This window comes from Aristolochia californica, unplaced genomic scaffold, assembly GCF_029961685.1.
Source record: "Aristolochia californica isolate CCGP_79_NKW_82.1479 unplaced genomic scaffold, dmAriCali1.0.hap1 SCAF_13, whole genome shotgun sequence".
Classification (NCBI taxonomy): Eukaryota; Viridiplantae; Streptophyta; class Magnoliopsida; order Piperales; family Aristolochiaceae; genus Aristolochia; species Aristolochia californica.
The window spans coordinates 23,050,977-23,074,109 of record NW_027181804.1 but is presented as its reverse complement, the minus strand read 5'-3'; the positions used below and the strand labels follow the sequence as shown (position 1 = coordinate 23,074,109).

The 23,133-nt window shown below is 36.3% G+C and overlaps 2 protein-coding genes across 3 annotated transcripts; both read left to right on the top strand.

The window, feature by feature from the left end:
- Nucleotides 1–3,446: 3,446 nt before the first annotated feature.
- LOC137948293 (uncharacterized) lies at nucleotides 3,447–8,621 on the top strand. The gene is made up of 6 exons (XM_068794330.1): nucleotides 3,447–3,546; nucleotides 4,795–5,066; nucleotides 5,160–5,811; nucleotides 5,898–6,097; nucleotides 6,186–6,430; nucleotides 6,941–8,621. Exons 2-6 carry the CDS (start codon nucleotides 4,795–4,797, stop codon nucleotides 8,365–8,367), a joined length of 2,796 nt encoding a protein of 931 aa, XP_068650431.1. The 5' UTR covers nucleotides 3,447–3,546; the 3' UTR covers nucleotides 8,368–8,621.
- A 2,430-nt stretch (nucleotides 8,622–11,051) lies between these two features.
- On the top strand, nucleotides 11,052–14,633 carry LOC137948204 (histone-lysine N-methyltransferase, H3 lysine-9 specific SUVH6-like). 2 transcript variants are annotated; one of them, XM_068794204.1, is made up of 3 exons: nucleotides 11,052–11,144; nucleotides 11,274–11,364; nucleotides 11,490–14,633. In XM_068794204.1, exon 3 carries the CDS (start codon nucleotides 11,504–11,506, stop codon nucleotides 14,372–14,374), a length of 2,871 nt encoding a protein of 956 aa, XP_068650305.1. In that variant the 5' UTR covers nucleotides 11,052–11,144; nucleotides 11,274–11,364; nucleotides 11,490–11,503; the 3' UTR covers nucleotides 14,375–14,633. The 2 variants fall into 2 exon arrangements, with proteins under 2 accessions (XP_068650305.1, XP_068650304.1); XM_068794203.1 differs by having other exon boundaries at nucleotides 11,274–14,633.
- The last annotated feature ends 8,500 nt before the right edge of the window (nucleotides 14,634–23,133 follow it).

Here is a 23,133-nt window from a genome sequence, read left to right as displayed (position 1 = left end):
TCTTATGATTTTTAATTGTGTTTTCATCGAATTTTACAAAAGGACAGTTTCTCTTTCACAATTCAACCAGTAGATTTTAGAACTTTGAGATACCCTCCAATTAAGTTGTTTTTGCATCAAACAATTTGAGGACTAATGGTCATCATGCCTTAGGCCACTCGAAATCTCAATTACACTTTAAAACCAATTTATGAAGTTCGAATTAGATTCTTGAAGGGCTTGCTCTTAGATTTGTAGAAAGTGGTAAATATCTATGCTTTTATTTAAATATCCATGATTTTTCATCTCTTAACAGTGTTAGTAGTGTTGTCCTTCTACTTTTAATCATCTCACATACTCTAGAACAATCATTTGAACTAGCTTTGGCTTGTTAGGCTGCATTTCAAAAATCAAGTACATATGATCTTGGTCTTTGAAAACTTTTGTATGTGCTTCAATAAAATATCCAATCCACCCCGCCCAATTTTCAAAACCAATCCTATAGTTTATACATGTGACTCATGTTTTAAAAACAAGTCTTAAAGGATGAATTAAGTTGATTACCACATAGATTGGGCATATAGTTTTGGGTACATTTGTGGTTGAGCTTAGATTGTAAAATGACTTGAGAGGCCTTGTGAAAAAGATACATTGTAATCAAGTAACCATTGCATGTACTTGGTTCATGAACTAAGTGACCTTTGCATGTACTCGATCAAGCCTTATGTAGGCTAAGACCAAATCCTCAACTCATTTGGGAAAGCTTTTGTGGTTTTAATTCAGTTACTGAAAATCCTTTTGTGGGACTAGATTTGTGTATCGAGCTAGCTGCTAAAAAATCCCTTTATGAGTTTAGGTTTGTGTATCCTATCTAGCTGCTTAAAATAGCTTTTGTGGGTTTCGGTTAATACCTTTATGTCTAGACTTTAGTAGCCTAATGACTATTGAAAGTCCTTGTGTAGGTATTGTTGTAACTGACTATTGTAGCCATTGAACTGTTGCAAGTCCCTTTGTCGACCATTGATTTAATTTGGCCTTTATTATATCGATATCATTTGGTTGTTGACATAGTGAATTCAATTCCAAAGTGAAAAACACTTCAAGAATAAATTAACAATTTGAATTTGAGTTGTAAACTACTATTGTAATCCATGTTTTTATTATAGTTAATTTATTTGTTTAAAGCGTTACTTTCATATTAAGTTGCCAATAAACAAGAAACAAGTTTAAAAAATTGCACATAGTACCCATGAACCTATTGAAACTAATGCAATGGGCAAACTTATATTTATTTTTTATTTTTTGTTTAGTTTTTTATGTATTCAAAATCCAATAAAACTAATCCAATGAGCCAAAAAAACTAATTAGACCAATGTATAACACACACCTCACTCAACCTATGTGGAATTCTCATTTTTTGACATACAAAACAAAGTTCAATGTATGACACATAATTCACACAAGAAATACCACAATTTTTATAGTGGTTCATAACCCTATCTTGACTTACACTTACAACGAATGCTAGAAGGCTCAAGTTACACCGGTACTAAGACAAGATGGAATGCCACTCAATTGGCCACACAAACTAATTTACTACACTCTCCTGCTCAATTGTTTCTAACAACTAGTTAGGCTACACAAATTTAAATCTCAGTAGGCTACACAGGAATAGGCCACAAAAGGGAATTTTCAACTGGGCTATGAAAGCCTAGTCCCAAGGGATTTTATAATGCCTCTATAGGCTACATAAGCCTAGACGCACAAGGGAGATTCCACTAGATAACCTCATCCATACATGCTTTATAATTTGTTGTGAGCTTACAACTTGGATTTTACTACACAAAGATTTTCTAATCAACACTAGTAAGGATTACTTGTTTTACAATATAACACACCTCTTAATAGCCTATGACAACAATTAAGCCTAAAACAAATTACACCAATCCTAATGTAACTTTGTATAGCAACTCAAACTTAAGCTTAATTTGAAAAATATGATGCTCTTTTAAATAACTTAGAACACAATATAAAATTTCAGTCATATAAGAGGACTCACAGTGGAAACAACTTTTTAAAGTTCGGGCACAAAATCAATAGTTGAACATACACGATTAATTTGAAAGTAATCAGGCATGTGTTCAATAAGGATTAAACAAGCACAAACAAGACTTTCAAAGTAAACAATCAGTTTAGTTTCACGCATCCAAAACATAACTCATTGGAGGAATATACTTGAAAACTTGAGCTCCAAAGGCATTGTTAAACATTAAGAATGATTTGAAACTTAATGTGCACGAGTTTAGCACAAAAACAAATACGAACATAGATTCAAAGATAAGAGAGTTGGGCTCTTAACTTTTTAGAACTCAAAAGAGATGAGCCTAGAAATCGAGATTTTGATCTCCAAATGTGAGTAGAAAATGAAAGAGTACTTAGGAAAGTGTCGTGGCTATTATAGAATAATCAAGAAGCAAATACGTGCAAAGACTCACTTAAATAAGCAAACTCCCACCGCTAAGAAATTTGACCATAAAAAAAAAACACACACACACACACAATAAAAAAATTCTATAAAATACTTAACATGTATATCCTGAGTTGCTGAGTACGAAGATAGGTTAGTTATAAATTTTGAATACCAAATGGGCTTCAAGCAATGTTGAAAAGTCAGCCTATGCATGTTGTCGCATCACCACTCGATTGGGCATTCAAATAGTTTTAGTGGATGATTTTCGACAAAGTTTTTCTGCTTTTGGGAATTGGGTTGGTAGTAGTCTGGTCTAACACGCTAATTCCTGCCTTGATCTATTTTAGGGTGTTCAAATGATCTATTTTCTAGAGTCTTGAATTAGGTTTTCAATGTTGTTCAAAATCTTAAAGCATTGGATTAGTTCGTAAGTGTTTATTATCATCAAAACTTGGTTGATTAGGATTTTGAGACTAATGTCTCGCTAATAATATATATAAGTGTTATTTATTTTTAAACAAAACTTTTTGTTTTCCATAAGGAAGGATTTTTAATGAAATTTTAAATATTTTAAAAAATATAAAAGATAATAATGACCTACATAAGAGGACATGAAAGACCCATCTCACGACCTTCACAAATTTTAATCTCTTAATGTGCATCCCTACCAATGACCAAAATCCATTTATTTATTTTACAAACTGAAAATTTTCTTTCCTCAAGAACGGATTTTTTAATGAAATTTTAAATATTTTTATAAAAAAAATAATATAACCTACATATATGGAAGGGAAAGTCATGTTGGACCTTCACAGATTTTCCCTGAAGGTTAGCCGAAGCCCTCGCCCCATGGACCATTGTGAATGGTGTGCATCATAGCATGTAAGGGTGGGCATGGGTCAGGTTCCCTGTAAAACCCGAGCCCTCCCCGATTAATTATAATCCCTTTCGAGCTGATGCTTCTGCTTCTGACGATGATGCTGCCCCCGACCCTCAACACTCCACCCCCGTTGCAATAACTCTTCCCTCGTTGCCTATAGAAGAACTCCACTGTCGCCGCCCGGAGAATCAACCACCCTGTCCGATCGCCGATTCAGGTACCCCTCTCTCCATCATTATATCCTCTCCCAGAGTCTTCGTTATTCTCCTCTTTCAAGTAGTTGCTGTTATTGAATTGTATCTATTCTTTTGAGTGTTTCGTTCCCAGTAACTCATAGAGCGTTGTCCATCATTATATCCTCTCCCAGAGTCTTCGTTATTCTCCTCTTTCAAGTAGTTGCTGTTATTGAATTGTATCTATTCTTTTGAGTGTTTCGTTCCCAGTAACTCATAGAGCGTTGCCACTTGTTTTGGAGCTCTAGTGTGGGTGCCTTTGCAAACAATGTTGACAGCAAGCGGGTGGAGAGCTATTTGACTAGAAGGCTATTATCGTGGCAATTGAAAATACTTTCCCCTTCCACGTTATTTATTTATTTATTCTTACATAAGTTTTGGGTGTTCATTCTGTTCTGTCTCTGGGTGAAAGGACTATCATTCACTTACAATGAAGTTTATTGAAGTCCTTTTGTTTGCGCTATGCTTTTGGACACCAGAGTAGTATTCTGCTGTCTTACGAGGTCGTGCGTTGTTTTCTCAACTGTTGCTCTTGCTCTTGGATATCGCATTCTGCTTTCGCTTGGGGCTATTGTATTTTGGGTTTCTTTATCTGGATGTTATTAAAGTTGAACTCTTTGCAGTTGGTCGAGTAAAATATATGCTGCTTTGGTCATGTATTCTCTCTTGGGTTTTCTTGTCAACTTTGAGACTTAAGCTTTATTATTTTGCTTGATTGGCTTGTTGTTGAAGTAGGACTGCTTGTCTCTTCAATCTTGTTACCATAGTCGCATTCTACCTAATTTTTTAACAGGCCTTTCTAAATAATTTCTACCGAATTACTTGTTGGTGCATTTTTGTTTGGTCCGTTCTAAGTTTTTGACCAATTTCTTGTCACAGTAAGGGAATTTTTTGTTTTGTGTTAGTGAACTTGGAGGTAAATAATTATGTCTTTTCCTCATATATGGTAGAGACCCTCATTAAAACGAACATCTTAGATTCTTACATTTTGATCGTGGATGAAATTCTCACTGTCCAGGGGTAGATACATCTTTTGTGGTGTGGATGGAATATTATTGTCTTGTTAGGTAATTGGTACAAGTTATTCAGGATGATTACAATTTACAATCTAACAGTTCAACATAAACATAACAAAGCATGGTTGAGGAAAGCCTAACATTTCAAGGGACATAACAATGTATGGTGGAGGAAACCCCTTTCCTTTTCTGATCATGTGCCTGGGATTTGTGCAGATGGCTAGATGGGATGAGATATTGACTCTTCCTGTACAGAGCCCACCAACTCTTGAATTTTCAGCTGGTGATCTAGTATGGTCTAAAGTGGATGGTTGGCGTGATTCAGTTGACAGAGTTTCTCTCATTCCTTTTACCAGAGTGGATGACTTTGTGAGGGGTGAGCAATCCAACAAGGAATGTCCTACTAGATTTCATGTTGAAGCAAGGAGGAGAAGGTCCACAGAGACAGCCTACAAGCCAAAGGTTGATGGTATCCTTGAATACATATTGTAAGTTTCTTATTCTTTTATCTGTATCTAAGAGGTATATACACATATTAACTCTCTATTGCACTTAATTAATAGTATTAATGGAATCCTCAGGTATTGGTGTTCATTTGGGCCAGATGATCATAGAAAAGGTGGAGTTATTCGGCCTAGCCGAGTCTATAATGCCAAGAGGAAGACTGCTGCTGGTCGACCAAATACGAAGAGAGGTTGTGTTTGCCACTTCATTGTAAAACGTTTAATAGCTCAGCCATCAGTTGCCCTTATCATATACAATCAGGATAAACACATAGACAAGCAAGGAAAGCCATGCCATGGCCCCATGGATGAGAAAGCCATTGGTACTCGTGCCATGTATGCTCCATACATCTCTGATGAGTTACGTCTTCGTGTTCAATCTCTGTTATATGTTGGCGTCCCTGTGGAAACCATAATGCAGCGGCACACTGAATCAGTGGAGAAGCAGGGTGGACCAGCAAACAGAGATGATCTTCTCACTCACAGATATGTACGGAGATTAGAGAGGCGGATAAGGCGGTCCTCATATGAGTCTGAGTCTGATGATGTGGTTAGCCTCGGTGTATGGGTTGAAGATCACCGCAATAACATTTTCTTCTATGAGGAATTCTCTGATTCAGACCCATTTGTTGTGGGAATCCAGACAGAGTGGCAGTTACAACAGATGATTCGGTATGGGAACCGCAGCATTGTGGCTTCAGATTCTAGGTTTGGAACGAATAAATTGAAGGTCTGTTTGGTATTTTTTACTTAATTCACTACTTAAATCTACAAAAAGATGAAGATAACACTCCTTGTTTATGGCATAATCTCCAGTATGCACTTCACAGTCTCATTGTTTTCAACTCAAACAATAAAGCACTCCCTGTAGCCTGGATAATAACACCACGAGTGGCGAGTTGGGAGGTGCACAAGTGGATTAGGGCTCTTTATGATCGAGTTCATTCAAAAGATCCAACATGGAAACTGGCTGGTTTTATAGTTGATGACCCTTCTGTTGATGTTCTTGCAATTAGGTTAGTCCTTTCACTCTTGTCTCTTTGTGCTCTATATCTCTGAATTTTATATGAACATTGTTTCTTTTGTGTATGTTTTCTTCTTCAGGGATGTGTTTCAGTGTTCTGTTATGATAAGCTTTTGGCGAGTTCGTCATGCCTGGCATAAGAACCTCATAAAACGGTGTGCAGAAACTGAGATGTGTGTTGAGATGTCAAGACACCTTGGAAAAGCAATAAACAATATTTGCAGAGAAAATGGTGATGCAGATTTGTTTGAGAATTTCATGGAAGATTTTGTTGATTGCACAGATTTCATGGATTACTTCCAGGCAACATGGCTCCCCAGAATTGGTTGGTTGAATTGACATGGTTTTATTACCTAAGATTAGGATGTTAAACTGGCAGATGGATCCAGCTTGGATTCAGATGCAACATTTGTTGAGAAAATTAAGGACTTGACTGGATCCACATCAGTGTTGGATGTGAAATTAGGTTCTGACTTTGGATCTGGTTATAAATCAGGTTTTGGACTCAGGTTGAGGTTGACAAACATTAGATCTTGTATCTGTTAGTTTTTCATCTTCTGTGCAAGACGTCATCTATTATTGTTAAGGAATACTTACTTTCAATAAACTTACATATGAAATTATATTAATGTCTATTTTCTAAAGGAAATGTTAATCTTCATGCCTTCAACGTGGCTGTTAAATCTCATAATAAGGTAAACATAAAAGTCCCATTAATTCTGAATTGAGTAATTCGGTAGTTTGTTCTCCTCCAATGCCTAGCCAGTGAATTGTTTACTGGAAATGTTCTTTTATTATCTGTCTTGTTATATTCTAATTTGACTTTGGCTTGCAGGATCATGGATCAAGGCATTGAAGACTCTTCCTCTTGCTAGCCAAGAAACATCTGCAGCCTTAGAGTTTTATCATCATCAGTTGAACCGCAGGTTACTTAATGAGAAAGACTCAAGTGTCTATCCACGTGCTGATTGGCTTGTCGATAAGTTAGCCACCAAGGTGCATTCATACTACTGGCTAGATGAGTATTCAAGGAAAGATGACTTTGCTAGATACCAGAAAGATGAGTGGAAGAGTGGTTTAACGTTTTGGCGCCGTGCATCACAGATTCCAGACTCCAGTGTCATTTTGGAGCATAGTTATGCAAAGGTCACTAGTCAAAATAATGCAGAAAAAGTCCATATTGTCAAGAACCCGGGTTCGGAATTTGGTATTTGTGATTGTGATTGGTCAAGGATGGGCAACCTTTGCAAGCATGTGATCAAGGTTTCCCAGTTTTTTCATAGCAAGGGACTAGCTCTGCCATCAATAAGCCTCTTTCAATATAATCAGATGTTGATTAACATGCTTCACAGTGCAGTTCATGATTCTTTGATTCGAGATCAAGCAGTTTCTCTAGCTATCTGTGCACAGGCGCAGTTAACAACAAACTTGAATCCAAGACGTAGTCAAACTTTCAAGGTAGCTTCTAAAGCAGGGTCTGCTCCAGTGCAGCAACCTTCAGCCAATGTCAATGGAGCCTGTGTCAGCAGCATATCAGGTGGAGGGGACAGAGGGCTTACTAGCATGAGAGAATCTGGGATGGAAAATGGATACCGTGTTGACATTGGTTTTGTCAACAGAGATGCTGTTCAGTCTAATGCTCTAGACGAGACTGCTAGTGTCACAAAATTTGAAGTAGACTCTACGTCCCCAGATAGACTGTTAACTGTTGAAAGAGAGTCAAACGATGGGGCCGGTTCTTTGGCCATAGACATAATGGACAATGGAGTTGAATGTTACAGTGGCATAAGTGCAACTTGTGAATTTGATAAATTGGATGTGATTGAACTCCTAGTAACTGAAAATGGCATTGGTGATGACTGTAGAGATGCTGAAGAGGTCACTGAGAATTGGGCATCAAGCTTAACTTTAGGTGAGCAACAAACTGTATATTGTAGGAATTCTAGCATTGGTGATGCACCTAGTGGAGCTACTGTACCTGTTGAGTTGATGGACATTGACTCAGAATCTACAGGGATCTTGTCATTGGACTCTGCAACTAAAGAGGAACTAGCAATCAATGTAAGTCCATCTGCCTGTGACATGGTAGAGATTGGCAACCAAGATCCGAGAATAGAGGACTGGAATACATCAGAGAATAAATTTTCCAATGATATGGTTGGAGATGAGAACCTTGACGAAGACACCAATGACAGGCCTGATGATGGTGCTTCCCGTGAATCAGGAGGGAAAAGTTGTGGTATTATCATGGATGCTGTGTAAGATTAAGAAATGACAACTCTGTGCATTCCATACCTATAGGCAGCTGATAATAGCTCATCTTTATCTGGCATTCCCTTCATGCTATCGGCATTGGACGATTGCTGGATGGGTTGCATTCGAATTAATTGTTACTTAAGGAAATTGTAATTAAACTGGTGTAACTGATGTGCAGGTTTGGTTACCAGGGTGCAACACCTGAAACCGAATAGAAAAGAATTGCTATAAAATGAGTCTTTATTTATAATAGAGGAAATAAGTTGAATCAAGTGACAATTAAACTATTTGTGTTTACACCTAAACTTTAACTATTAAAGATAAGTTTTAGAATAATTAAACAATTGAATGGAAATAGAAGAATGGTATTTTTGTAAGACTTCCTTCTATGAGACTTTTGTAAGATTTTGTCATATTAGTTATTGTTTTATGAGATTCTAGTTATAAGATTCATGTAAAATTTTTCCATACCTGTTTTTTAATACCTCTCCTCGAGTTGGAGTTTATAGCTTTAGGAAAATTGGTCTTTGGGTATTAGTGCTCTTGGTTGAAAATTTATATCCTAAGAAAATATAGAAAGACTTTTGATACATTATTTTAAGAAATCTTCAGATAAAATCCTATTAGTGCCGTACTTGGAAATTAAATGGAACTGTTAGTACCTTTTTGTAGGGAAATAAATATTTTTTTTTATCAATCTTATACATTACTATACTTACCCGATAAATTTTTAGTAAAATAAATTATCAAATACAAAATAGTTATGAAAAATTACCTTGTGTTGAAAGTATTACAACATCGATTATCAAAATTCATATGGTTTTTCAACCCATCTTGATTGGAAAATCTTACTTATAAAATTATATGATTTTCTTGGTAAAAAATTCTAACTAGAAAAATATTTTCAGGAAACATGAGGCAATAATGATCCCTAACAATAAGTTACATCGATCAATAAGTCACATCCTAACGGAAAAAGAGTCATTACAATCGATTGATTAATCGAACATTGCGAATGTGAAAAAAACAGCTAGTTTGGCTTAGGAAAGTTATAAATACCCCACCAAACATAACATAACGGAGTTAATAAGCATTTATTGGCAAATTTACAAACTTTTATTATTAAAATATTGAAATTCCTCTTAAAAGTGTTTTTTAAGTGAAAGAGAGCTACACTTTTGTATATCCCTCACTCTTTCCTCCAACCATTCTTGCATTTCATATTAGTTAAGGTCCTACTTATTCAACATTGTGTTGCAAAAGAAGTGGATTCTTAGATCTTTCAAGGAGAAGGTACTCTCTAGTATTGGGTGTAAGTTTTATTTCTTTTCTTTGATTTTTATTTTGTGAAAGGTTCATCTAGAACCAATCCAATCTAGATAAAAAAGGGGCAGCTAGAGCTAGAATCTAACCAATCTCTTGGGAATTTGTAATTGTAAAAAACGTGTATTGAGCTATGCATGACTTAAAGAGAACTGGAATCTCTTTGTATAAATTCTAGCTATTAGAACTTTAAATAGTAATATTTCTCAACCAAGGTTCCTAAGTAGTGAACAGGGGAATATCGATAACAAAAATTCTTTTATCTCTGTATGAATCTTTACTTGACTTTGAACTTGCCATATTAAATAATTTTTTATTACATACCTTAAGTTTTTAACTTGAAAACCTCTAATCACCCCCTTTTGAGAAGCCACCTAGGCCAACAAAGGATAGAGAAGAGGAGAAGGAAAGGGGAGGGAAGGAGAGGGAAGGGGTGAGGTTAGGGGAGAGAGGGGAGTGGCTCTCCCTGAAATTTAGGGTTTCAATAAGGAAATAAGCGCATCATCTCTTCTTAAAGAAATAATCTTACCCATTGATTAAAGAAATTACAATCAAGAAATAAATAACCCTTTATTTTCAGAATCCTCTTATGAGAAAGAAGAATAGAACACGAATGAAAGAAGTGAAATACAATAAGAAAATTGAAAATGATAAAAAAAAATTTTTTTGGACATATGAGGTATGAGGAGACAAGGTCTCCTAGACCATTGGGTCCAAAAAAAATCATAAACCCAAGATATTGTTAGGAATTAGACGTCTTAATTTAAAACTAACAAGAGCAATAATAATTGCAGAAGAAGAAAACGTAAACACAAAAAAACACAATATTTATACAGGTTCGCCTCAAGGTGAGACTACGTCTTGTTTTCCACCACTGCAGTAATTAACTATAAAGATGAAATAGTTTATAAGAGAAATTACGTACAATTAAATATTTTTCTCTAACCTCTCTCAACCACAATTGATGATCCTTCTCCGAATGATAACTCTAATAACGTTGCCCCAAATATAAAGAGAAAACTAGGGCATGTAATATAAGTGTGAAATTCTCAAACTACCTTTAAAGAAATCAATACTTAAGTCATTAGGTCTCGCCGCAATGTCCTGCAATGTGTGTAGGAATCTATTCACACTAGGTCATTTGATTTTGTGGGATTTCCTTGTCTAAGTGAGAAACCATCCTTAAGGAGACTTGATGGTATTTTTTTGAGAAAAGATTGCAACTCTGAATAAGGATTGTGCATTACTGACCTCTTTAAAAGGTTTTTCAGTAAAAATGTCAAATCTTAATACTTAGGTCATTCGATAAAGTTCCACTTAAAGTACGCAAGTTTATGGCCATTTTACGTAAACTGTTTTCCGGAAAGTAGGCTTTTGGAAAACGGACGGTTTGTTAAACCGTTCATTTTGTTTCTTTCTCGATCGCCGGTCGTCCCTCGAATTGTAGCATCTTCTCGCAGGTCAGCATCCATCGTTCAAGATTAGGGTTACTTTCTCTCTTAGTTTCAGTTTTTCTACCTTGGAATTTTATTACCGTTCTTGCGCGTCTATGGATTTATAATTGTGATTTTGCTGATTATGTTTGTCAGAACCTGGCTGTTTAAGCAACGGACATGTTGCCCATAAGCCTCCATATACAACTAGTATTGAAGGCATGATAGAGATCTCGTTTAATAACAGGTCTGTTAAGCTTCCTCGGCGGAAAGTCTCTGCCGTTAGAAACTTTCCCTCGGGCTGTGGACGATTTGCAGAAAACCTCAGTCAAGAAAAACCTAATGTTGATGTTGTTTCTGATCTTATTTCAGAGAATCTAAATGTAATGGTAGATATTCCTCACTCCATTCAACCTGAAACTGTCGAGCAATTAAAAGACACAGATTTGGCTGAAAGTTTATACACTCCCCTGGATGTCGACCTTTCAAATAACTTGGATATGGGCCAAGATGTTGACCTTGAAAATAAATTGGGTATGGCCCAGGATGTCGACCTTTCAAATAATTTGCACAGGGAAATTTGTGAAACAAAAGACTTTGTGGAGCCATCGGACCAAACAGTTGCAGATGAACCATCAAAAGCTTCAAATCCTGAAACAACAGAAAACTTTAGAGAACTTACTGACTTAGGGAAAAGTGATGATCCAAAGATTCTGGAGGAACCTATTTTAAGTCAGCATGAGCCGGTGAAAATGTCAAGTGCTTTGAATGAGACTGAAGCTATGCATCTGGTGAAAGATTTAACGTCACCCCAAATTCCTAATTCTATTGTTGAAACTAAAGAGGAGCATCAGGAAAAAAAGTATTCATGTAAGAGACAAGTTTCTGCCATACGAGATTTTCCTCTATATTGTGGGAAATATTCTCCAGAAATTAGTAAAGATGAATGTCTTAGATTTCTTGCCAAAAACAGGAAAGTTACTGCAAATTCTGAGAAGCCTATCAGCAAAAGTGAGTCACCAATGGATATGGTTAATATCAATGCTCTGGATAGCAATTTTGGAGTCAAAAGTACAGTTCAAGCTGAGGAGGCTTGTCATGTGAAAGTTGAGGACACATCAGAACAAGATGTTGAACTTCAGGAAGAGGTGGCTCATGAGAGAAAATTAGAATTCTCAGGTGCCATAAAAACTAGTACAGGAAAAAGTGATAAAGTAGTCCAGAGTTCAGTACTTTCTGCTGATGAGAGTAAATTAAATCTCTCAGGTGTGATAAAAACTAGTAGAGAAAAAAGTGATAAAGTAGTCCAAAGTTCAGTTGCAGCAGGGGATTCTAGGGATAACTTCGTAGAAGGATCAAGTAGTGAAAATCATGAGATTGTTCTTTACCAGGGAGAAGAACGGAATGTGGAAACCTTTGCTGATAAGGTTGTTGTACTGGCTTTAATGGCTGCTCCAAATTGTCCGTGGCGTCAAAAGAAGAAGTTTCCCAAGTCCAAGAAAGGTATAAAAGCTTTGATTAATACAGATAGAACCAAAGCGCAAAAGGGAAAAAAGGAGGGCCGCCATTCTTCGAATCTAAAAAAAGTAGACGAGAAAGGTGTTCATCTGAGCAACATATTGCAAGATTTGTGTGTAACTGTTACTCCATTTGGTGTTCCTAGTTTGGAGATGAAAAATGATGATATCGAAGAGAATGCTCGTAAGAAAGTAAGAGAGACTCTTCGTTTGTTTCAAGTTTGCTGTAGGAAACTTTTGCAAGAAGAGGAATCCAAGTTGAAAGACCAAGGACAAACATCCAAGCGAGTGGATATTAAGGCTTCCAATCTCCTAAAGGAAAAGAACAAATGGGTAAACACGGGCAAACAAATCCTTGGGAGCGTTCCTGGAGTTGAAGTTGGGGATGAATTTCACTATAGGGTGGAGCTTGCCATTATAGGCCTTCACCGCCAGTATATGGCAGGAATTGATTATCTAAAAGAAAATGGATGTCACTTGGCCACTAGTATTGTTGCTTCTGGTGGTTACAATGATGAAGTTGACAATTCTGATGTGTTGATATACACGGGCCATGGGGGAAAACATGCATCTGGAGATAAGAAATGTAGGGACCAAAAACTAATACGGGGAAATCTGGCCTTGAAAAACAGTATGGAAGCTCATACACCAATTCGAGTTATTCGTGGATTTAAAGAGAAAGCCAGTGATGCCCACCAAGAAGCAAAGTCAAAGATGGTAGCGACCTACACATATGATGGACTTCATCTTGTGGAGAAATACTGGATGGAGAAAGAGCACCATGGAGGCTCTGTGTTTAAGTTTCAGATGAGAAGAGTGTCAGGGCAGCCAGAGTTGGCTCTTAGAATCATGAAAAGGACAAAAAAATTGTCAGTAAGGGAAGGTCTCTGTATAATAGACATTTCTGAGGGAAGAGAAAGAATACCAATTAGTGCTGTGAACTTAATCGATGATGAGAAGCCATACCCCTTCAATTATGCCACCAAGGTGACCTATCCTTCTTGGTACAATTCTGAACCTCTCAAGGGTTGTCATTGCACCAAAGGGTGCTCAGATTCTGAGAACTGTATGTGTGCAGTTAAGAATGGAGGGGAGATTCCTTTCAACCATGATGGTGCTATTGTGGAAGCCAAGCCCCTTGTTTATGAGTGTGGACCCTCATGCAAGTGCCCTCCTTCATGCTACAATCGAGTTAGCCAGCGGGGAATAAAAGTTCATCTTGAGGTCTTTAAAACTGAATCAAGGGGGTGGGGAGTTCGATCTTTGAATTCCATCCCGTCTGGCAGTTTCATATGCGAGTATACTGGGGTGGTCCTCAAAGATACTGAGGCAGAAGATAGGACTGGTAATGATGAGTATCTTTTTGATATTGGAAATGACTATAATGATCATTCTCTCTGGGATGGGTTGTCTAGTGTTATACCTGATGTACAAACAAACGCAATATGTGAGGTGGTGGAGACAGTGGGATTCACAATCGATGCAGCTGAGTATGGGAACGTGGGCAGGTTTATCAACCATAGTTGTTCGCCAAATCTCTATGCACAGAATGTGCTTTTTGATCATGATGACAAAACACTGCCTCATATTATGTTCTTTGCAGCAGAAAATATCCCTCCTCTGCAGGAGCTTACTTATCATTACAATTATAAAATAGACGAAGTACGGGATGCCAATGGACATATAAAGAAGAAACCTTGTCATTGTGGTTCTCATGAGTGTACTGGCAGGTTGTATTGAAACTGATAAGAGCTTAGCTTTCAGGAACATTTTGGAAATTGTTGAAGCTTGAAGTTTGATGCTGCGGTCATCGGTTGGCTGTTTACACTGTAAGTTTGGTTGAGAACATATTTTTTGATTTGTATGAAGTTTAGCACCTGTATGTGTCATAGGAAAAATGACAGCATACCGTGTTCATTGTAAACCAAAGGGTTTCAATGTAGAATCACGTACAGTTTTATCATCTTCATTTTTTGTGTATTTTCATAGCTTTCAATGTCACCAGTTTTTGATTCGTTTATATTGGAATCCCTTAATTGGTTGGTCCAGCAAATTCATGCCCCAGAACGATCAAATTGACTGTCATGAGGACACCAATTTTCCTTATGCAAGGGTTCATCTTGCCCTGCAATATGATCGATTGGGTGCATCAATGGTTCGGACCCCCAGTCCAGTAAATTCAAGCTCAATTTGTAGTAAGAGATCTGTTGATGACTTAGTTCTCACATTAGGCAATTATCACTCAGGAAAAGTTGTCAGTCAATTGTTTTAGTGCTCCAGGCCCATCCCTCAAAAAGAATTACTACAGCTTCACTACATTTATTTTGTCATCGGAGTGGCTCGTTCATTAGTTTCATAGCTTATTGATGGGAAAGATGTCCATGTAGTGTGTGTGGAATCGCCCATTTCACACATGGATGAGTAAGAGCAGTGTTGAAATATTGGCTTTTTAATAAGTTATGATTCTTATATTAAGTTTAGGGTAAAATATGTACTCTTGTTCTTTTTATGATTATAATACCCATTTTTTACCTCAACCCCTGCTAAACTCATTTAGCAAAACAGACCCAAGCTAAACCAAAGAAACCCGTCTCCCCAGCTCTCTCTTCCATATAATCCTTTTGCTCTTTCAGACCTTTTCTGCTTTTCCTCTCTGTTTCACCTTCAGCAAAAGATAATCCTAGTGCACGGGTGCTCTCTTTCTGATAAGAAAAATATTGCTTTCAACAAGATTTTGTATCATTTTCTAGTTGTTTAGATAGTTTCTCTCTTTTGAAATGGTACTTGATAGAATAAAAAATTGTGGATAGACTCGAAAAAGAATGCTTCCTACTTCGTTACTATCCTATGACTTTCTTCTTCATATAAACCAGTTAGGATTTGAGCTCTACAGAGTAATTATGGAAGTATTTGTCATAATGATTGCAACCAGAGGATGTGATCTCAAGGCCGTTATTACTTTTTATAGGCATGAGAATGATCAGTAGCTTAGCATTTCAAATACATCAATCAGTAATCTCAGATCAAAGAAAAGTTAAAATCTCTTGTCTACAACCAATTTCTGTTTTAATCATCAATAAAAATCAGGTCCATCACCTGTATGAATCATTTCTGTCCATGCAATGCATACCAAAATCATGTCCAGAAATGCTCAGAATGCATTATTAGTTGTATTTAGGATATCGTCAAAATTGAATTCATCATTGAGTTCTAAAGCAGGATGCTGTTAGGCCATCCCACAAATCTTTCAAATATGTTTTTTTTCTCTCTAAATCATGAGCATGTTAAACCTTTGTTACCATGAGAACATAATTTCATATCAGTTTATGATTTATTTTTTCCTTTCTTTCTGTCAGCATTGATTCAAACCTTTAGTCTATGCAACATTAGTTGCCAAATTTTGAGTATGAATAATGATATCTGTCACAGTAATACTACTGAACTCCTGACAAGAGTTATGTTGTGTTAAGTCCTACAACAGTTACTAATAGAGTTATCAATGGGGGAGAAATCATAGACCTTCAAAGAGCAAGAAGGTGGATGTAATCTACATAGAATATCATTTTTTAAGTGCATTGGACCTTCAGGGATCTTCAAAGAACAAAATCTGGACCATGGAATTAGTTTTAGCTTGTGTTTGTGTCTCATATTACATGAATCTTCTACTTTTAAAGCTTATGTCCATTCAATAACGAATGGAAAGAAAGAAAAAAAAATAAAAAAGAGAAGAGAATATAACTTGGTAGTTCTTTTTTTATTCTTTGAATAGAACTTTGTGGTTCTTCCTACATAACCATATCACTTGTCATGGTTCAACCAGAGTAGCTGCAAGAGTGGTGCAATTACACCTGTATCCACTCAAGCCACTGTAGAGATAGAAATAACCATGCTCTGTATTTTTGGCTGACAAAGTAAAAATTGGATTCAAATGTTTTTGCTATTGCTTTACCTTAGCAAGCATATCACATGAGAAAACACTACTTATCAACAGACTACTATACCTGCAATGAGAATTGAGCACCATTGCCTTCTTGTTTTTTCCATTCTAGAGCTGTCTTTGTTTCTTTTTTTTCTCTATTCTCATAGAGCAACCTAATATGCATATTCTGAATCATTAAAGACTAGGGATGGCATCTAAAGGCTGGTCAAACTGGAGATTGATTCTTACTCTGACGTCAAAGTGTAAATATGTTATGGATTTAAATTACTTTGAAGGAATGAACTACCTCCAAGCTTGTTCTTGAGGTCGAAATTCTGAGTCGCCACGACTAGAACTTCGAACGGAATAAATTTCTGCTCCCTAGCGGCGATTGTCTCCAGGTTCTCTTCCTTCTGCGCGTCTGAAAACGATCTTTTCTTAGAAGCAATAATTAATCTGCAACAGATATATATATCACGATTCATGGCCAATAAAAGAAAGACCGATTTTAAGGATGATACCTGAGCGAGATTTGAAAGGCCTAATGAGGAATAGAGGAATTTTAAAACTGTTCTAGCCAGTTTTAAAACTGAATAGGTTGCTTAGGAACTCTTCTTGTTCTTTAATTTTTTTTTATTTAGAAGGAAGTTTTTTGCTCAAAACATGAAAACGAAAAAACTAGAAAAGGAACCCTAGCATATAGGTTTGGAATAAATTCTATTTTGAGAGATTTGAAAGAACACTAATCATTGAAAGGTTCCATACACCTGGCCCTTCTCAATGCATTTTATAGACAAAGAGTTCGTTTTTCTGCTTTCCAAATGGTAAATATCTCTTAGAGCATGCAATGTAAATCAAACCCATGTTTTAATTGAAACTGAAATATCAATGCAAGTGCTTCCCTTCTAAATCAGATAGATTCATATCTCAAAGAGGCTAAAAATAAGTTCTTTCAAAATTGGCTATTTGTTCTTTTGTCAGAGGTGTTCCAAAATTGTCTACGATTGAGTAAATAGCTCTACGAATGAATAGGTTGAATTGAAATGGAAAAAGGAAAGCTTTTGTACAAGTTATACATTTTTCATCACTTTGTGGAAAATCATTAGGTATGAATATGTCAAATGCCTATTACTCCATTGGTGAAATAGTCTCTCTAAAAACAAACATGTTTTTTTTACTTAAACATGAAGAAAATATTTTATTGCAAATGTACAATATATTGAAGAAATATCCATATGTAAGATCATAATTATTGGTATATAGGTCTTTTCCATGTCAAAAGGGAATTTTTTGTTATAGTAGAACGAGACGTGATGTGGATTATTCAAGCATCGAAGGTGACTTACTTTATAAAAAGAAGATATCAATGAACTTCTATGAAATGGTTTCATGGGATTCATTCAATTCTCTCAATCATGGGATATCGTTGAAAAATAGGAATTCGTGTTATCATAGGACTTTTTGCAATTCTTTCTAGGATGGAATAAGTCAATCATCCACTTTGGTATCTTGTTGAACAAAAAGGGTGATGTTGTTCCTCCTTAACCAAGGTGTATCTTTTTGTATTAGAGGTTGAATTGATCATTAGAAGAAGAATTAGGCAAAAAATGAGGATACATTATGGGAAAATGAAAATTCTAAGTATGAGAAGCAAATGAAACACTTTCATAAAAATTCTCATCAAATCAAGATAGAAATTTTCGTTCTATACATGCTAAATCATGAATTAGTAATTGTATCCAATTTCTGAAAAGTCCCAATTGGTTTGAAATTTCAATTGTTTGAATGAGATATTTATGAAATCTCCATGAATAGTATCAAACTTTAGTCCATGGTATTTCCTTGAGATTCCCCTTTCTTCCTCTTGAGCAAGCCCCCAAGGAGGTTTAGTTGATTGACAATTTATGTTTCATCTTTCATTTTCTTTTTCTTTGTTTGGAGCAAGATATCAATCAATTTTAATTCTTTCTTATTCTATTGATTCTTTTTTAATCGAGATGTATGGATCCATGGATCTATGTGTCTATAGTGATCTAGTTCATGGATTAACGAAAACGTGAAAATGTTATATTTGCCTCTACCGTTTTATGAATCTCTTTCTTTTTTGTGTATATCAGTGCCACTCCCTTTGGAAACATCTACTAACTCGGAACTTAATTTGAAAGCCATATTTTGACCCAAACATTTTTGGGATGCCCCAAATTATCAACGAATGACAAGTGTTTCTTGTGTATATCTTATTTCAATGGGAATTTGATAAGTTGATCCACTTACACGTCTTGCTTTATGTAGAAGTTAGGACCCCATGAGAAAGACTCTAGGTTAACGTGGAAGAAAAAGAGAGAAGAGGGAGAGAGAGGAGAGATGAAGGAGAAGGACGTGAAAGAGGAAAGTTTGGATTAAGTGAAGGAGAGAATGCGTCAAGGGAGAAGAGAGGGTGGTTGGACGATTTCTGAAAGAGAGGAGAATGCTTGAATGCCTTACCTTTTAGCCAATGCTTTTATTTATAGTGTTACAATGCCCATAAGGTTACAACTCAATAGATTAAAAGACATAACAAGACAACGTATTTATATCTTTATGCCATCCTTATGGAACATATCATAAATTACCACTTTGTCACTCGTTTGAAGTGTGAGCTTCTAGCCTTGAGCCCATCTTCCAACACTCTCCCTCAAGCTGGAGGAGAAAATACATCATAAATATCCAGCTTGCCACATATATGAGATAAAATTTTGGATGTAACCGGTTTGGTGAAACATATTTAAGAGAGATTATTCCTGCTTGAAACTTTTCCCGTATAAAATGACAATCCACCTCAATATGTTTAGTTCTTTCGTGGAAGCCTGGATTTGACGTAATGTGAATAGCTGCTTGATTATTACAATGTAGGCCCATGGAGGCTCATTTATAAAGTTCCATTTCAGTAAAAAAAAAATTTTATCCATAAAAGTTCACTTACAGTGTGGGCCATAGCTCGGTATTCTGCTTCAGCACCTAGATCTTGCAACCACGTTTTGCTTTTTGCTTTTCCATGTGACTAAATTTCCCCCAACAAGGGTACAATACCCAGACGTAGATTTTCTATCATCGGGTGATCCAACTCACTTTATATCTGAGAAGCCTTCTATATTGAAGTACCCATGTTTTTTATATAGTAATCATCTTCTTGGATCACTTTTAGGTATCGTAGTATTCTCTCCAAAGCTTTCTAGTGAGTAATTTGTGGTTTGTGCATGAACTGACTTACCACACTCACAACATATGATATATCTGGCCTAATTACCGTGAGATAGATCAATTTTCCCATGAGTCTTTGATATTTGCCAATGTCAACATCTTCTCGAATTGTAGCGCACGATCTTTCATTCGCATCTATAGGTACATCAACTGGTCTACAACCCTTCATTCTTGTTTCTTTAAGAAGATCCAAGGTTTATTTTCTTTGAGACAATACTATCCCATTTTTTGACTGAAGGACTTCTATACCCAAAAAATATTTGAGCCTACCCAAACCTTTAGTCTTGAACTCTTGACATATCATATTCTTCACTTCTTGTATACTAAGAGCATCATTCCCAGTCAAGATAATATCATCAACATACATGGTCAATAATATCTTCCCATTGATAGTATCTTTAACATATACTGAGTGATCAACCAAGCACTGATTAAAGCCAAATCGTAGAAGCACTTGACTGAGGGGACTATTTATCAAACCAAGCCCGAAGGGACTATTTAAGCCCATATAAAGATTTCTTTAACAGGCATACGAACTCCCCCTCAACCACATATACTAGTGGTTGGACCATATAAATTTCTTCGCTTATATCAACATTTAAAAATGCATTTTTACAAGAAAGTTGATATACAGGTCATGATGAGTTAGCAGCAATAGAGAGGATGATATGTACCGAGTTCACTTTTGCAACCAAAGAGAAAGTCTCTTTATAATCTATCCCATAGCATTGAGTGTAATCTTTTACAACGAGTTGTGCTTTAAGATGAGCAACCAACCCATCTGGGTTGTGTTTCACCGAAAATACCCATTTACAACCAACCGATCTTTTCCCTTTTGGAAGTGATGCCAATGTTTAGGTTTGATTTTCATATAATGCATGCATTTCTTCATCCATAACCGCCTTCCATCCTGGATGGTTTAGGGCCTCCAGATAGGATTGTGGAATGGAAATAGACGAAAGAGAAGAAAGAAACTAAACACACTCAGAAGTTAAACAATGAGAAGACATAAAATTGGCAATTGGATGAGACGTAGTACAAGAATGGTGTTCCTTGCATAACATAATAGGCCAAGTATCAAATTCAAGCCCAAATATAGGAGGAGGAGAAAGACTTACCTCGAGTGGATCTGACAACTCCACAGGTGAGGGGATGACCGGTGCTTCAGGGAGTTGAGTAATATCTTCATTAAACGGCACAAGCGGGCATGAAGTATTAGGAAGAAATGTAAATCCTGGAGGAGCCTCATGTGAGGAGTAGAAGGAAAAGTCTTCAAAGAAAGTCACATTCCGAGATATCATCAACCTCCGAAGGGTAGGATTATAACAAATATATCCTTTCTGAGTTCAAGAATACCCCAAAAAAATATACCTCAAAGACTGAGGATCAAGTTTACTCTTTTGTGGTGAAGTATCATTAACAAAACATGTGTAACCAAACACTTTAAGAGGAAGAGAAAAAAGATCTTCACCATGAAACAAAACAGAATACGGAGTTTGATTGCTAAGCACTGATGAAGGTAACCAATAAAAGTAGGGTACCTTCATGGAGTAGAGGAGGCCCCGAGCAACTTCAAGGAGGTGATGATTCTTTATTTCAGCAAGACCATTTTGTTTAGGGGTATAGGCACATGATGTTTGATGAAAAAACCCATTACCCTCACAAGTTATGCCTTGGAATGAAAGACAATTGTGAATCTAGTATGTCTACAAACAAGGAAGCTATAAGTAATAACAATTAATCTCATGGACTGTTTGATCCTGGCTTAGGATGAACATTGGTGGCATGCTTAACATATGCAAGGACATGAGGTTGTCTTTAGTGCCAGATGGGTGAGTAAAGTGTAAGAACCTACCTTTGGGAGGGGAACAATACCTGGAAAAGATTGCTAATACCCCATTGGCTGAGGAGCAAAAGGAAGAATCCGCTTGAGGTGGGGCTCGCATCTGATTAGCTAATTTTTGAAACAATAGCTTTCTTAGGTGATCAACGAAAGCTAGTTCGAAAGGATGATCAACGACATTGGGACTTAGACACGAGGCAACAAGGGAAAATTTTTGCACAATGGTTGAAAGCTTGACAAAGAAATGACATGGAGATCAGAAAGAACACTAATGATGAAAACATTTTGTTTGGTTGACATTGATACTGAGAGAGGAAAGCTAGGGGACAAATGAGATCAGATGCCCTACTAGTCCTAGTCACAAACGATGGATACTAGGGGCTATGTGTATTCTCCCATGCAATTTTATAGATAACTTGTTAAGTATCCTGCTCGAGCAGTATGTTTGCAAGAATGAAACTTAAATGGATTGAAGGGGGCTAACATAACGGTGGTGCAAGTTGTTTAGACCGATATAAAGCAAAGAACCTTACCAATACTTCACATGATGTGAATCCTCTTCAAAGAGGGGTGAATTGAGAATCTAAATTAAAAAATTGGAGCATAAATACAAAAATTAAATCAAAGTAAATAATAAAAGCACACATCATAAATGAGACAAAAAATTATTTTCATTGTTCCCATATCGGTAGACACTGCCCAAGAACCCTTGCTTGAAAAAAATCACTAAGAAGCTCTATTAGCTGAAATTTTACACTTAAAAAAAATTCTAACTCTCTTTAACCCTAGGGTAATGCCCAATTATACAAGATAATCTCTCCCAGAGATTATGGAACTAGATTATAGCTCTAGTAAGTTTTTCCATTCTAGATTCTTTGTTCTAGAATACCTTTCAAATAGTAAATAAACAATACACAAAAGAAAAAAAAATTACACCCTTTTGAATGGAGAGACAACCTTCTCCTAAAGAGTTCTAAGTCTCCAATTATTTTGAGCACAAAATTTATATTTGAATGCCAGGAATGCTGAGTGATTTGAGAGAGGTATGTAATTTTTGCCAAGTGTATGGCTCTTTTTCTATCAAAATAGGTTTGTATGAAAATTTCAAATGAATAGGCTTTTTGAGTGCTTGGAATTGCTCCTAAATGATTTTTGGGGGCCTATTTATAAGTTTTTCAACTAACTAACCATTATTTGCCCATTTACAAAAGCTTAAAAAAGTGTTGATCGGTCATTGACAAAGTATAATCAATCAACCATGTGTAACGACTATATTTTTTAATTTTCCCAAGCTTGAGATCGTTCAGGGAATCAATGAACCAGTTTTCATCCTTTCAAAAAATTCATTTGATTGATCAACACATTTTGATTGGTCGGTCATGTTTTAGTTGTGTAGTACTCGAGATGATTGATCATGCAATATAAGCTGAGTATCAAATTGTGGACCAAATACAACAGAGAAATATGGACTTACCTCGAAGGCATCCATAAACTCCA